The following is a 9443-nucleotide window of genomic DNA, read 5'->3' as shown; positions in this document are numbered from 1 at the left end:
GAAGATCTGGCTTGAATTCGGTGGTCACAGTGCTGGGACAGGTCCTCGCCTACCTTCGCTGGTGGCTCGACCCCCAAGCGGTGTGCAGGAGACTCCCCTTCCACAGCCCCCCAGCCTTCCTTGTCCCCGGTTATGGACGCGTCGGCTATGGGGTGGGAGGCACACCTGGGGAACCTTCAGACTCAGGGCCTGCGGTCACAGACCGAGCTCTCCCTCCACATCAACGTCAGGGAGTTGATGGCGGTGCGCCTTGCTTGCCGAGCCTTCCAGGCCCACCTGCAAGGTGGCTGCGTGGCAGTTCTCACGGACAACACCACAGCCATGTTTTACATCACCAAGCAAGGAGGGGCATGTTCCTCCCCCCTCTGCCAGGAAGCCATTCGACTGTGGGAGTTCTGCATAGCCCTGTCCATTCACCTGGTAGCATCCTTTCTTCCCGGGATCCAGAACACACTGGCGGACCGCCTCCGGGGGTCCTTCCACACGCACGAGTGGGCTCTCCGGCCAGATGTCATCCACCCCATCTTCCAACGGTGGGGGTTTCCCCAGATCGACCTGTTTGCCACCCACCGCAACAGGAAGTGCCCAGCGTTCTGCTCCTTCCAGGGTCGCAGCCCGGGCTCCCTCATGGACACGTTCCCGCTGCCCTGCACAGGTCACCTGCTCTACGCCCTTCCTCCGTTCCCTCTCGGGCATAAGGTGCTGCTCAAAATCCGCAGGGAGGGGGCGAGAGTGATTCTGGTAGCTCCGGAGTGGCCTCGCCAGCTCCCTGCGGTACCCCACGCTGCTGGAGCTGTCGGTGGACATACCGGTCACGCTGCTTCTCCTCCCCGACCTGCTCACTCAGGACCACGGTCACCTCTGCCATCCCGACCTACGGTCCCTCCACCTCACGGCCTGGAAGCTGCAGGGCTGAACCCCACGGAGCTTCTGTGTTCAGACCAAGTAAGACAGGTCCTGCTAGGCAGCAGGAAGCCATCCACTAGGGCCACATATCTGGCGAAGTGGAAGAGATTCTCGTGTTGGTGTGACCAGCGCCACACCCCCCTCCAGGTGCCGGTGCCCCTCATTTTGGAGTACCTCCTGCACCTGAAACAGCCAGGCCTGGCGGCGTCCTCCGGAAGGGTTCACCTCGCTGCAATCTCGGCCTTCCCCCCGGGCGCATCTGGCTGCTCTGTCTTCGCCAACCCGATGGTCGGTCGCTTTCTCAAGGGCTTAAACCGTTTACACCCTCAGGTCCGTCAGCCCATCCCTGCGTGGGATCGTAACCTGGTCCTTTCGAGGCTCATGGGGCCCCCGTTTGAACCACTGGCCATGTGCTCCTTCCTGTATCTTTCCTGGAAGACAGCTTTCCTGGTTGCCATTACATCCACGAGGCACGTCTCTGAGCTGAAGGCCCTCACCTTGGAACTGCCTTACATGGCCTTCCACAGGGATAAGGTGAAACTCAGACTGCACCCGGCCTTCGTCCCCAAGGTGGTGTCAAACTTCCACACCAGCCAGGACATTTTCTTGCCCGTCTTTTGCCCGAAAACTCATGCGGGTCCCTGAGAACAGCGGCTGCATTCCCTTGATGTCCACAGGGCCCTGGCTTTCTACATCAAGCGCACTAAGCCATTCAGAAGATCGACCCAGCTCTTCGTAGCATGGCGGACCGGATGAAAGGCCTCCCGGTCTGCTCGCAGAGAATATCCTCCTGGATCACGTCTTGCTATGAGCTGGCCGGGGTGCCGACCCCAGCTCTCACTGTGCACTCCACTAGGGCCCAGGCCTTATCAGTGGTGGTTCTGGCCCAGGTGCCAACCCAGGAAATTTGCAGGGCGGCGACGTGGTCCTCGGAGCACACCTTCACCTCGCACTACGCCTTCATCCGGCACGCCAGGGACAACGTGGCCTTCGGTAGAGCGGTTACAATCTGTGTTTCCTTCACTCCGACCCCACCGCCCAGGTAGGCTTGGGAGTCACCTAACCAGAATCGATACGAGCAAGCACTCAAAGAGGAAAAACCGGTTACTCACCTCTCGTAACTGTTGTTCTTCGAGATGCGTTGCTCACGTTCATTCCAAACCCCCTTCCCCTCTGTCAGAGTAGCCGGCAAGAAGGAACGGAGGGACGCCGGGTCGGCAGGGTCATATATTGGGCGTCATGGAGGTGCCACTCCAGGGGGTTCCACAGCCGACCCAGCGGGTGCTGCTAGGGGAAAAACTTTCCGATGGCCGAGCACACGGCGTGCGCACACATGATTGGAATGGACGTGAGCAACACATCTCGAAGAACAACAGTGACAAAAGGTGAGTAACCATTTTTTATTGTAGGGTGGCTTGTGGGATCTAGGTTGGGTACACTGGTTTGTTATTGTAGGGTTGCTCATAAGAACATGGCCTCCAGACACTGGTTTGTTTTTGTAGGGTGGCTTGTGGGATCTAGGTTGGGTACACTGGTTTGTTATTGTAGGGTTGCTCATAAGAACGTGGCCCCCAGACACTGGTTTGTTATTGTAGGGTGGCTTGTGGGATCTAGGTTGGGTACACTGGTTTGTTATTGTAGGGTTGCTCATAAGAACGTGGCCTCCAGACACTGGTTTGTTATTGTAGGGTGGCTTGTGGGATCTAGGTTGGGTACACTGGTTTGTTATTGTAGGGTTGCTCATAAGAACGTGGCCTCCAGACACTGGTTTGTTATTGTAGGGTGGCTTGTGGGATCTAGGTTGGGTACACTGGTTTGTTATTGTAGGGTTGCTCATAAGAACGTGGCCTCCAGACTCTGGTTTGTTATTGTAGGGTTGGTTGTTCAGGGGGTGCAAAACCATGCAAAAAGAAGCAGCAAAATGTTCTGTATGAAATTCCATGAGCCAAAAGTTGGCTTATGGGACCTGGGTGAGCTCGATGTGTGGGGGGGACCGCACTGGACTAAGAAGCAGAGGTGTTGGGTTCCCGGACTGTCTGCTAACTCGCCGTGGGACCTGGGGTGCCCCTGCCAGCCTGGAAGGAGAGGAGTGAGTTAGTGAGTCCTTTGTTTTGTCTGTGTGGACTGGAAGATCCCGGGGGGGGGCGTGTGGGGGCTGAGTCTCAGTCTGGGCCTGAGCAGCGCCTGGTCTTGGCTGGGCTGTTACGTGCGACTGCAAAACATCAGACTGATTCAGCGCTTCGAGGGCTGCATGGAAAGCTGGCGGCGAAGGGGAAGGGCTGTTGTTTGATTCGCCGACTCGAAAATCCTCAGTAGCTGTGATGGCCTGTGTTTGTGTCTGTGTCCCCCCATGTTTGTGTGTGCGAACCTGGTAGGACTCACACCATTCCACCCCCACCACTGCCGTGGGCCCTGCAGTCTGGGGGCAGCTTTTAAATTCCCTCTCCCCACAGCCCGCCAGGGAAGGATCTCAATGCTCTGCAGTTACAGGCTGCACTCGGCAGACAGGAACTCCCAGCCCCATGCTCGCCATGCCCATTCCATAGCTGGGTAAACTGAGGCATGGAGGTGTGTGGGGTCGGGAGGGGAAGTGATTTGCCCGAGGTCACACAGGAGGTCAGTGGAGTAGAACCCAGGAGTCCTCAGCTGCCCTGTTCACTAGGCAACGCCACCTGCCGTCTGTCGAACAACCGAACCAGCAAGAGGGTGAGGGGGGAGGGGATGGTGGAGAGGGGTGGGGGGCCGCAGCCCAACCCTCTGCATTCTTCCACCCCTGCCTGCGTCTAATCCACAGCCTGAATGGGGAATAATGGGACCCCCATGAGCTGAGCCCAGCTTAGAAACCATTGCGATTCCCTTTGGAGAGGACGAAAACCAAATCCCTAATCTGGCTGGAGGCTTCCCCCAGCCCCATTGGTTGGCGGCTGCAACAGGCAGAGGGGGGCACGGGCTGATCCCTTTTAAATAGCCCAGGGCAGAGAAGCTGGGAGATATTTTGGCCGTGGCTCCCCATAGCCCTGGGGCCCTCTGTCGTGGGGAGAAGAGGAGGCCGGTGTCCTTCCTGGGCAGGTCAGAAGAGGTGAGAGAGCCTGCGGGGGGAGGGGGGGGTTGGATGTGGGGGATCCTTGGGGTGTTTCGGGGTGATACTGTCAGCAGAGCCCCCAGGAAGCAGGATGCGCCAGGGAGATCGGGGAGCTGCCAGCCCAGTGCCTAGGGTGGGTGCTGATCACACGGGCCTGGACTCCCCTCTGCCGGAGGGAGGGTGGGACAGGGAGCAGCCCATGTGCCTCAAGAAAAACGACCCTTTGTCATCAGCATGGGTCAGCTGGGCGGTCCCGAAAGCGGGGGATGGATCGGGCGGGTGAGAGACAGGCACAGAGTGGGGCGATGCAGTGCCAGCCTCCCTTTCCCCAGCTTTGCCCTCCGATCCTGCCCACCGCCCCCCTGCTATGCCAGCCCTGGGCTCTCCCCGTCACACAGCTCTGCTGATGCCCCTCACTCCTGACCTGCAGCCCCTGCTATTCCCGCCCACAGCTCTGCTGGCTCCCCTTCGGCCTGAGCCCCTTGGGCGCGGAGAGGCCGGGGACCTGACTCCCCGGTGCTCCTCGCAGCCGTGTGCAGTCACAGCCGTGCAAGGAGGGCGTGAATGCTTCCAGACAGAATGGTGATGCTTTGCACGCGCCCTGCACTAGCGTGCACGACTGCACTAGCTGCAGGGCAATGGAGGCTCAGGCCCCGGGTACCGAGAGGCAAAAGGTATCACAGCATTATCCCCATGGGACCCCGGGAGACCACGCCCGCCTTTCCTCTCTCTTTGGTTCTACACCGGCGTAGGGCTGCCCCATGGCCAGCCAGCCCCCTTTGCTCTTCCACCTGCCTCTGCTCAGGCCTGCAGGTGACAGCTGCCGCGACTCTGAGAAGCGGAAAGCTGGCCCTTTAAGTGGAGGGGTGGGGGGAACGTTGTAGGAAAGGTTAGCTCTAGAGAGGGCTGGAAAATGGAACTGACGTCCTGAATCGGGATGAAACATTGAAATTTTCAGCAAAACAGAAATTCCAAAAACCAGTTGATTTGGACCTCTTGATAAGGTGGAAACGCTGTCCCGTAATGGGAAATATTAAAATAACATTGACCAGGGGCTCTGTAAAGACAGTGTCATGTTACGTCAGTGTTTTAATCGAACAGAAATGCCGAAATGTGCTTAGCCCAAAGGAAGCCGAGAGGAAACGTCGGTACCTTATCGAACAAGACGGGGATGAAACGGTTCGTTTCCAGATGTGCTGCTCTCCCCACTTCACAAAAGAGGAGCTCAGACACTGAGGGTCCGTCTACACTGCCATAAACCCCCGCGGCGCCATGTCTCAGAGCCCGGGTCAACTGATCTGGGCTTGTGCGATGGGGTTAAAAATAGAGCCCAGAGCTCAGGCTCCAGCCCGAGTGCGAGCGTCCACATGGCTGTTCCTAGCCCCGTGCTGCAAGCCTGAATCAGTTGACCCAGCCTCTGAGACTCGCTGCCCTGGTTTTCTGCAGTGTGGATGTACCCTGCACTGCACTGTAAACCCAGGTCTGTGGTGTCGGGGTTTCCAAGCCTGGGCTTGAGCATCCACACTGCTTTGTGAACCTGGGCTCTCAGTTGCTGGACCCGGGTCTCACATACGTCCATATTGCGCTACCCAGATTGGACTCGGCTCTGCAGCTTGAGCTGCATCCACACGGCGAAATGACAGGGCTCGGACCAAATCTCTGGGAGCCTTGGGCTCTGACCCACTCCACTAACAGAGCCCTAGGACCTGGTCCTGGCTGACTTGACTCAGGCTGATTTGTGTGTGGACAGAAGCAGGGCTCGGGCTCAAACCTGAAGTCAGCACCTGGACTGGGTGTGCAGAGTTCACATATCCTAGGGTCACATGGGGAGCCTGTGATGGAGCAGGGGACTGAACCTGGACCTACCCAGTGCCATTCGCTAACCACTGGGCTAGACTTCCCCTGCCCAGAGGTGCCCTGCCTACAGGAAGTTATTGGTGAACTGGCTGGAGATCAGAGAAGTGCAGCAGAGCTGGTGGATGGATCGTTGGTTTATCAGGCAGGGTTAAAGCATCATCTGGATCAGTGCTGCCCAAGGGCAGTTCTGAGACAAGGGGGGATTGCGTGTATAAATGCCATGGAGGTGGGGGGATGGTTTTGGGGAGCCCACAGGCATATTACTAGGAATCCTGGGTACAAAGCGCTCCCCAGACATAGGCATGTGCACATACCCTCACCCCCATGTATGCACTGAGCATGTGGGGCGCTGGGGGAGGGGAAGAAACACGGGATGTGGGTGAGGGGCATTGCTCTTAGCTGGCCTTGTTCCACACCGACCGCCCCCCTCGCTCTGATTGGTTCAGAACGGTTGGCATCAGAAATAAAGGGGAGCTCGGTGACGGAAGAAGCCATTTATGCCAAGGGCAGGCGTCACAGCTGCCGGCTTGGGGGATCTGGGGCTCTGTCCCACCCTGAGGGGCACGGTGAGGGTCCGTTTGTGTGTACAGGGCCATATGAAGGGGGTCTGTGGAAGTGGTATGTACAGACACCCACCGCCAGGGTGGATAGACATGTGTGTAGCTGAGGGCTCGATGTGTGAGCTGTGACCTGGGGTAAGTCACAGCCGTGCTCCGTGCCTCAGTTTCCCTTCCCACCCATTGCCTGTCTGATCCATTTAGACTGTCAGCTCCCTGAGGGCAGGGTCTCCCTCTCCCTGGGTGTACAGCACCCTGCGTGCCAGACCCCGAGCTTTGGCCAAGGCCTCTAGATGTTCCTGGAAACAAAGAATAAACAATAATTCAGGCCACATATTTGAGGCCCAAATCTCTGCGTTAGGAGATCACTGGCGTGCTCTGTCCTCCCTCTCTCTGCCAGGCACTGCCCTGCTGCCCCAGCCCCCCAGGCAGAACCCCGGACGCTCCCCCCTCTCCCTACACGGCCGCTGGGGTGCAGCTGAGTTGCTCTCTTTACGGTGACTATATTTTAAAGCTGCCTTTTGTTTCCAGGGCCCTGGTGTGAGACCCCCGGCTGCCAGCTGGGCCCCTCCATGTACTACCTCGGCGAGGGCGCTCAGACCCTCGGCAGCATGAACCCCCTCTCCCTGAACTACAGCCTGAACCAGCTGCCTCCCGCCCCGGCCCCACAGCCCTCCTCCCTGCGTGCAGTGAGCGTGGTGGATCGGCTAGCAGGTAGGGTGGGCGAGGAGCGGGGGTCTGGCTTGGGGGGAGCAGGGCGTGGCGCGAGGCGTTGCCAATTTACCGGGGTTGTGAGGAGAACTGCAGCAAAGATTGGGAGCTGCCCGGACAGTGCTGGGAGCCGGAGCAGCAGCCTTAGCCCCGTGATGCTGTGATCTAAGGACGCAGGGCCAGGACCCACGGACACACCTGGCCTATTGCAGTCAAGGTTCCTTATAGGAAATGTACCAGACGGGGACCCCTGAGCTGGGCCTTGCCCCCACCTCTCCGTGTGGGTAGTGTCCAGTACTGGAGATCTCTCCCTGAGCCGGGACGACGGGGTCCCGCTCTGCTCCCCAGTAGGAATAAATGGTCGGGCCTCAGGCGGGTTCGGTCGCTGGGAAGCCTCCAAGGAAAGCCGCTGGGGTGAGACATGCTGCGGGCCACAGGGGTCTGAGCCAGCTGCATCGTGGTGTGTGGGGCACTGCGCTGCGGCGGGAAGGGGCATCAGGTCCTTAAAGGTCCTGTGGCACTTTAATTTTCACAAGATCAGGAATATGAACTCAGGTGTCCTGGCCAAATTCCAGCATGGGAGATGCCATTGGCCCTGCCCAGATCTGCCCCAAGAAGTCTTCTTCAGCTTCTCTTCTAACTGGTTGTGCAGCATTGCTGTGGGCTGTGAAACAGCTGCCATGCCCTACCCCAGAGGTGGCTGCATTTCAGTGGTGGGTGGATGACCTCAAGTGAAGCATGTTGAGGATTGTTTTTCTGTGGCTGGGCAGGCCCCAGGAGTTGACTCCGCACCGAGGATTTGAGTTCTTTCATTCCAGTCCCTCTCCTTGCTCCCCAGAGCTCCTGCTGGAAGCACGCTACGGGATCCCCCAGAAGCAGCGTCGGAGCCGCACGGCATTCACCGGCCACCAGCTGGAGGCACTGGAGACAGCCTTTGAGAAAACCCACTACCCTGACGCGGTGACCAGGGAGCGGCTGGCTGTGCTCGTCAACCTGCCCGAGGCCAGGGTCCAGGTAACCCCAACGGGCGCCCCGCACCCACGCCCTGGGGAGCTGCAGACCGGGCTGGATCTGGGCTGCCAGTGGCTCCCTTGGGAGCTGGGCTGGGGGGGTCTGGCTCTTTCAGGAATTTACCCTTTCGGGTCCCTCTGCTTCCCCCGCCCCATGGGACTGGCCTGTATCTCTCCCTCCATCTAGACTGTGTGGGGCAGGGAACCATGGTGCTGTCATGCCTCCGGGCAGGTCTGTGCCTCCCTTGAGGGGGAAGAACGCCCCAGCAAGCGCGGGTGGGTCCCTCGTGCACGGTGCAGGCCGCTGGCCAACACCGGCTGAGTCATTAATCATCCCTTTGGCCCCTCCCCTGCCAGGTGTGGTTCAAAAACCGCCGGGCCAAGTTCCGCAAGGGCCAGCGCCAGCAGCCGGACCTGGGGGAGACGGCGAGCCCCAGGGGGGCAGACAGCGCAGCGGGGCGCTCCCTGCTGGGGCCGAGGCTCCGGCCCGTGGCCGAGGGCAGCCCGCCAGGAGCAGAGCATCTCCCGGCCTCTGCGAAGAAGGCCCCGGGTGGTGCGGCGCTGCCGTCCCGGTATCCCCCAGGGGACCCTCAGCCAGTGCCCAGCGGGATTTGGCCTCTGGAGGGGACGTGGCCAGGGACAGATCTGAAAAGCGGAGGCCTTGCTGGGCCAAGGAGCAACCTGAGACTGAGCTATCTGCCGGCATTCCCCTTTCCGCCCTACTGGCCGGCTGGGTACGGTCCCTGGCCGGATGGAGCGACCCAAACACCTGCCAGAAGCCAGACAGGCTGGGGCTGCCCCGTCCCACACCAGCTCGCCCCACTACCACCCCGCGCCCTGATCCACCACACCGGGCCCACCCTGACCTGCCTTGAACCCGCAAGCCCCCACGTCGGGCTGGGCTGAGACCCAGTTGTGTCGTGTCCCTTGTGTGAACTCCCACCGGGGCAGGAGCCCAGCGGCGATGGCTGGGCGTGGGGGGGTTTCCTGCCCCGCGAGCTCCGTGCTGACCCAGGATGGGGATGGGGGGTTCATGGGTTTGGCCGAATAGACTGTCTGTGTGTCTCAATAAAATGGGTGTGTCTCAATAAAATCCCTTCCCGCATGGCTTCCATGGCCCTTCCCCTTGCCTGAATTCCTCCCTTGCTCGTCTTTAGCCAGCGTCTGGGTTCCAGGCCGCGCCGGCTCGCCCCTGCTCCCCGGGGTGCTGGCAGGGCGGGGCCCAGGGACCGGGGTGCACTCTGGCCCCAGGGGAACTGGGATGAACAGTTCCAGCCCTGCTGCTGGAGCATTTGTGGGAGCCAGCCAGACCACGCTGAT

General features: G+C 59.9%; 1 protein-coding gene across 1 annotated transcript; it reads left to right on the top strand.

The window, feature by feature from the left end:
* The first annotated feature begins 444 nt into the window (after nt 1-444).
* Nucleotides 445-9178, top strand: LOC114021444 (diencephalon/mesencephalon homeobox protein 1). Its single transcript, XM_027830711.3, has 4 exons — nt 445-1948; nt 6934-7116; nt 7952-8127; nt 8481-9178. Exons 1-4 carry the CDS (start codon nt 1714-1716, stop codon nt 9027-9029), a joined length of 1143 nt encoding a protein of 380 aa, XP_027686512.3. The 5' UTR covers nt 445-1713; the 3' UTR covers nt 9030-9178.
* The last annotated feature ends 265 nt before the right edge of the window (nt 9179-9443 follow it).

Source organism: Chelonia mydas, chromosome 25 (genome assembly GCF_015237465.2).
Source record: "Chelonia mydas isolate rCheMyd1 chromosome 25, rCheMyd1.pri.v2, whole genome shotgun sequence".
NCBI classification, from domain to species: Eukaryota; Metazoa; Chordata; order Testudines; family Cheloniidae; genus Chelonia; species Chelonia mydas.
This window is presented reverse-complemented; position numbering and strand designations above follow the sequence as displayed.

What these genes read in the sequence shown, in the direction of transcription:
- LOC114021444 (XM_027830711.3), top strand. Translation starts at nt 1,714, where the DNA reads ATGAGCTGGCCGGGGTGCCGACCCCAGCTCTCACTGTGCACTCCACTA. An exon ending in ACTCCGACCCCACCGCCCAG is followed by an intron (nt 1,949 to 6,933) that starts GTAGGCTTGGGA and finishes TTTTGTTTCCAG; the next exon opens with GGCCCTGGTGTGAGACCCCC. An exon ending in CGTGGTGGATCGGCTAGCAG is followed by an intron (nt 7,117 to 7,951) that starts GTAGGGTGGGCG and finishes CTTGCTCCCCAG; the next exon opens with AGCTCCTGCTGGAAGCACGC.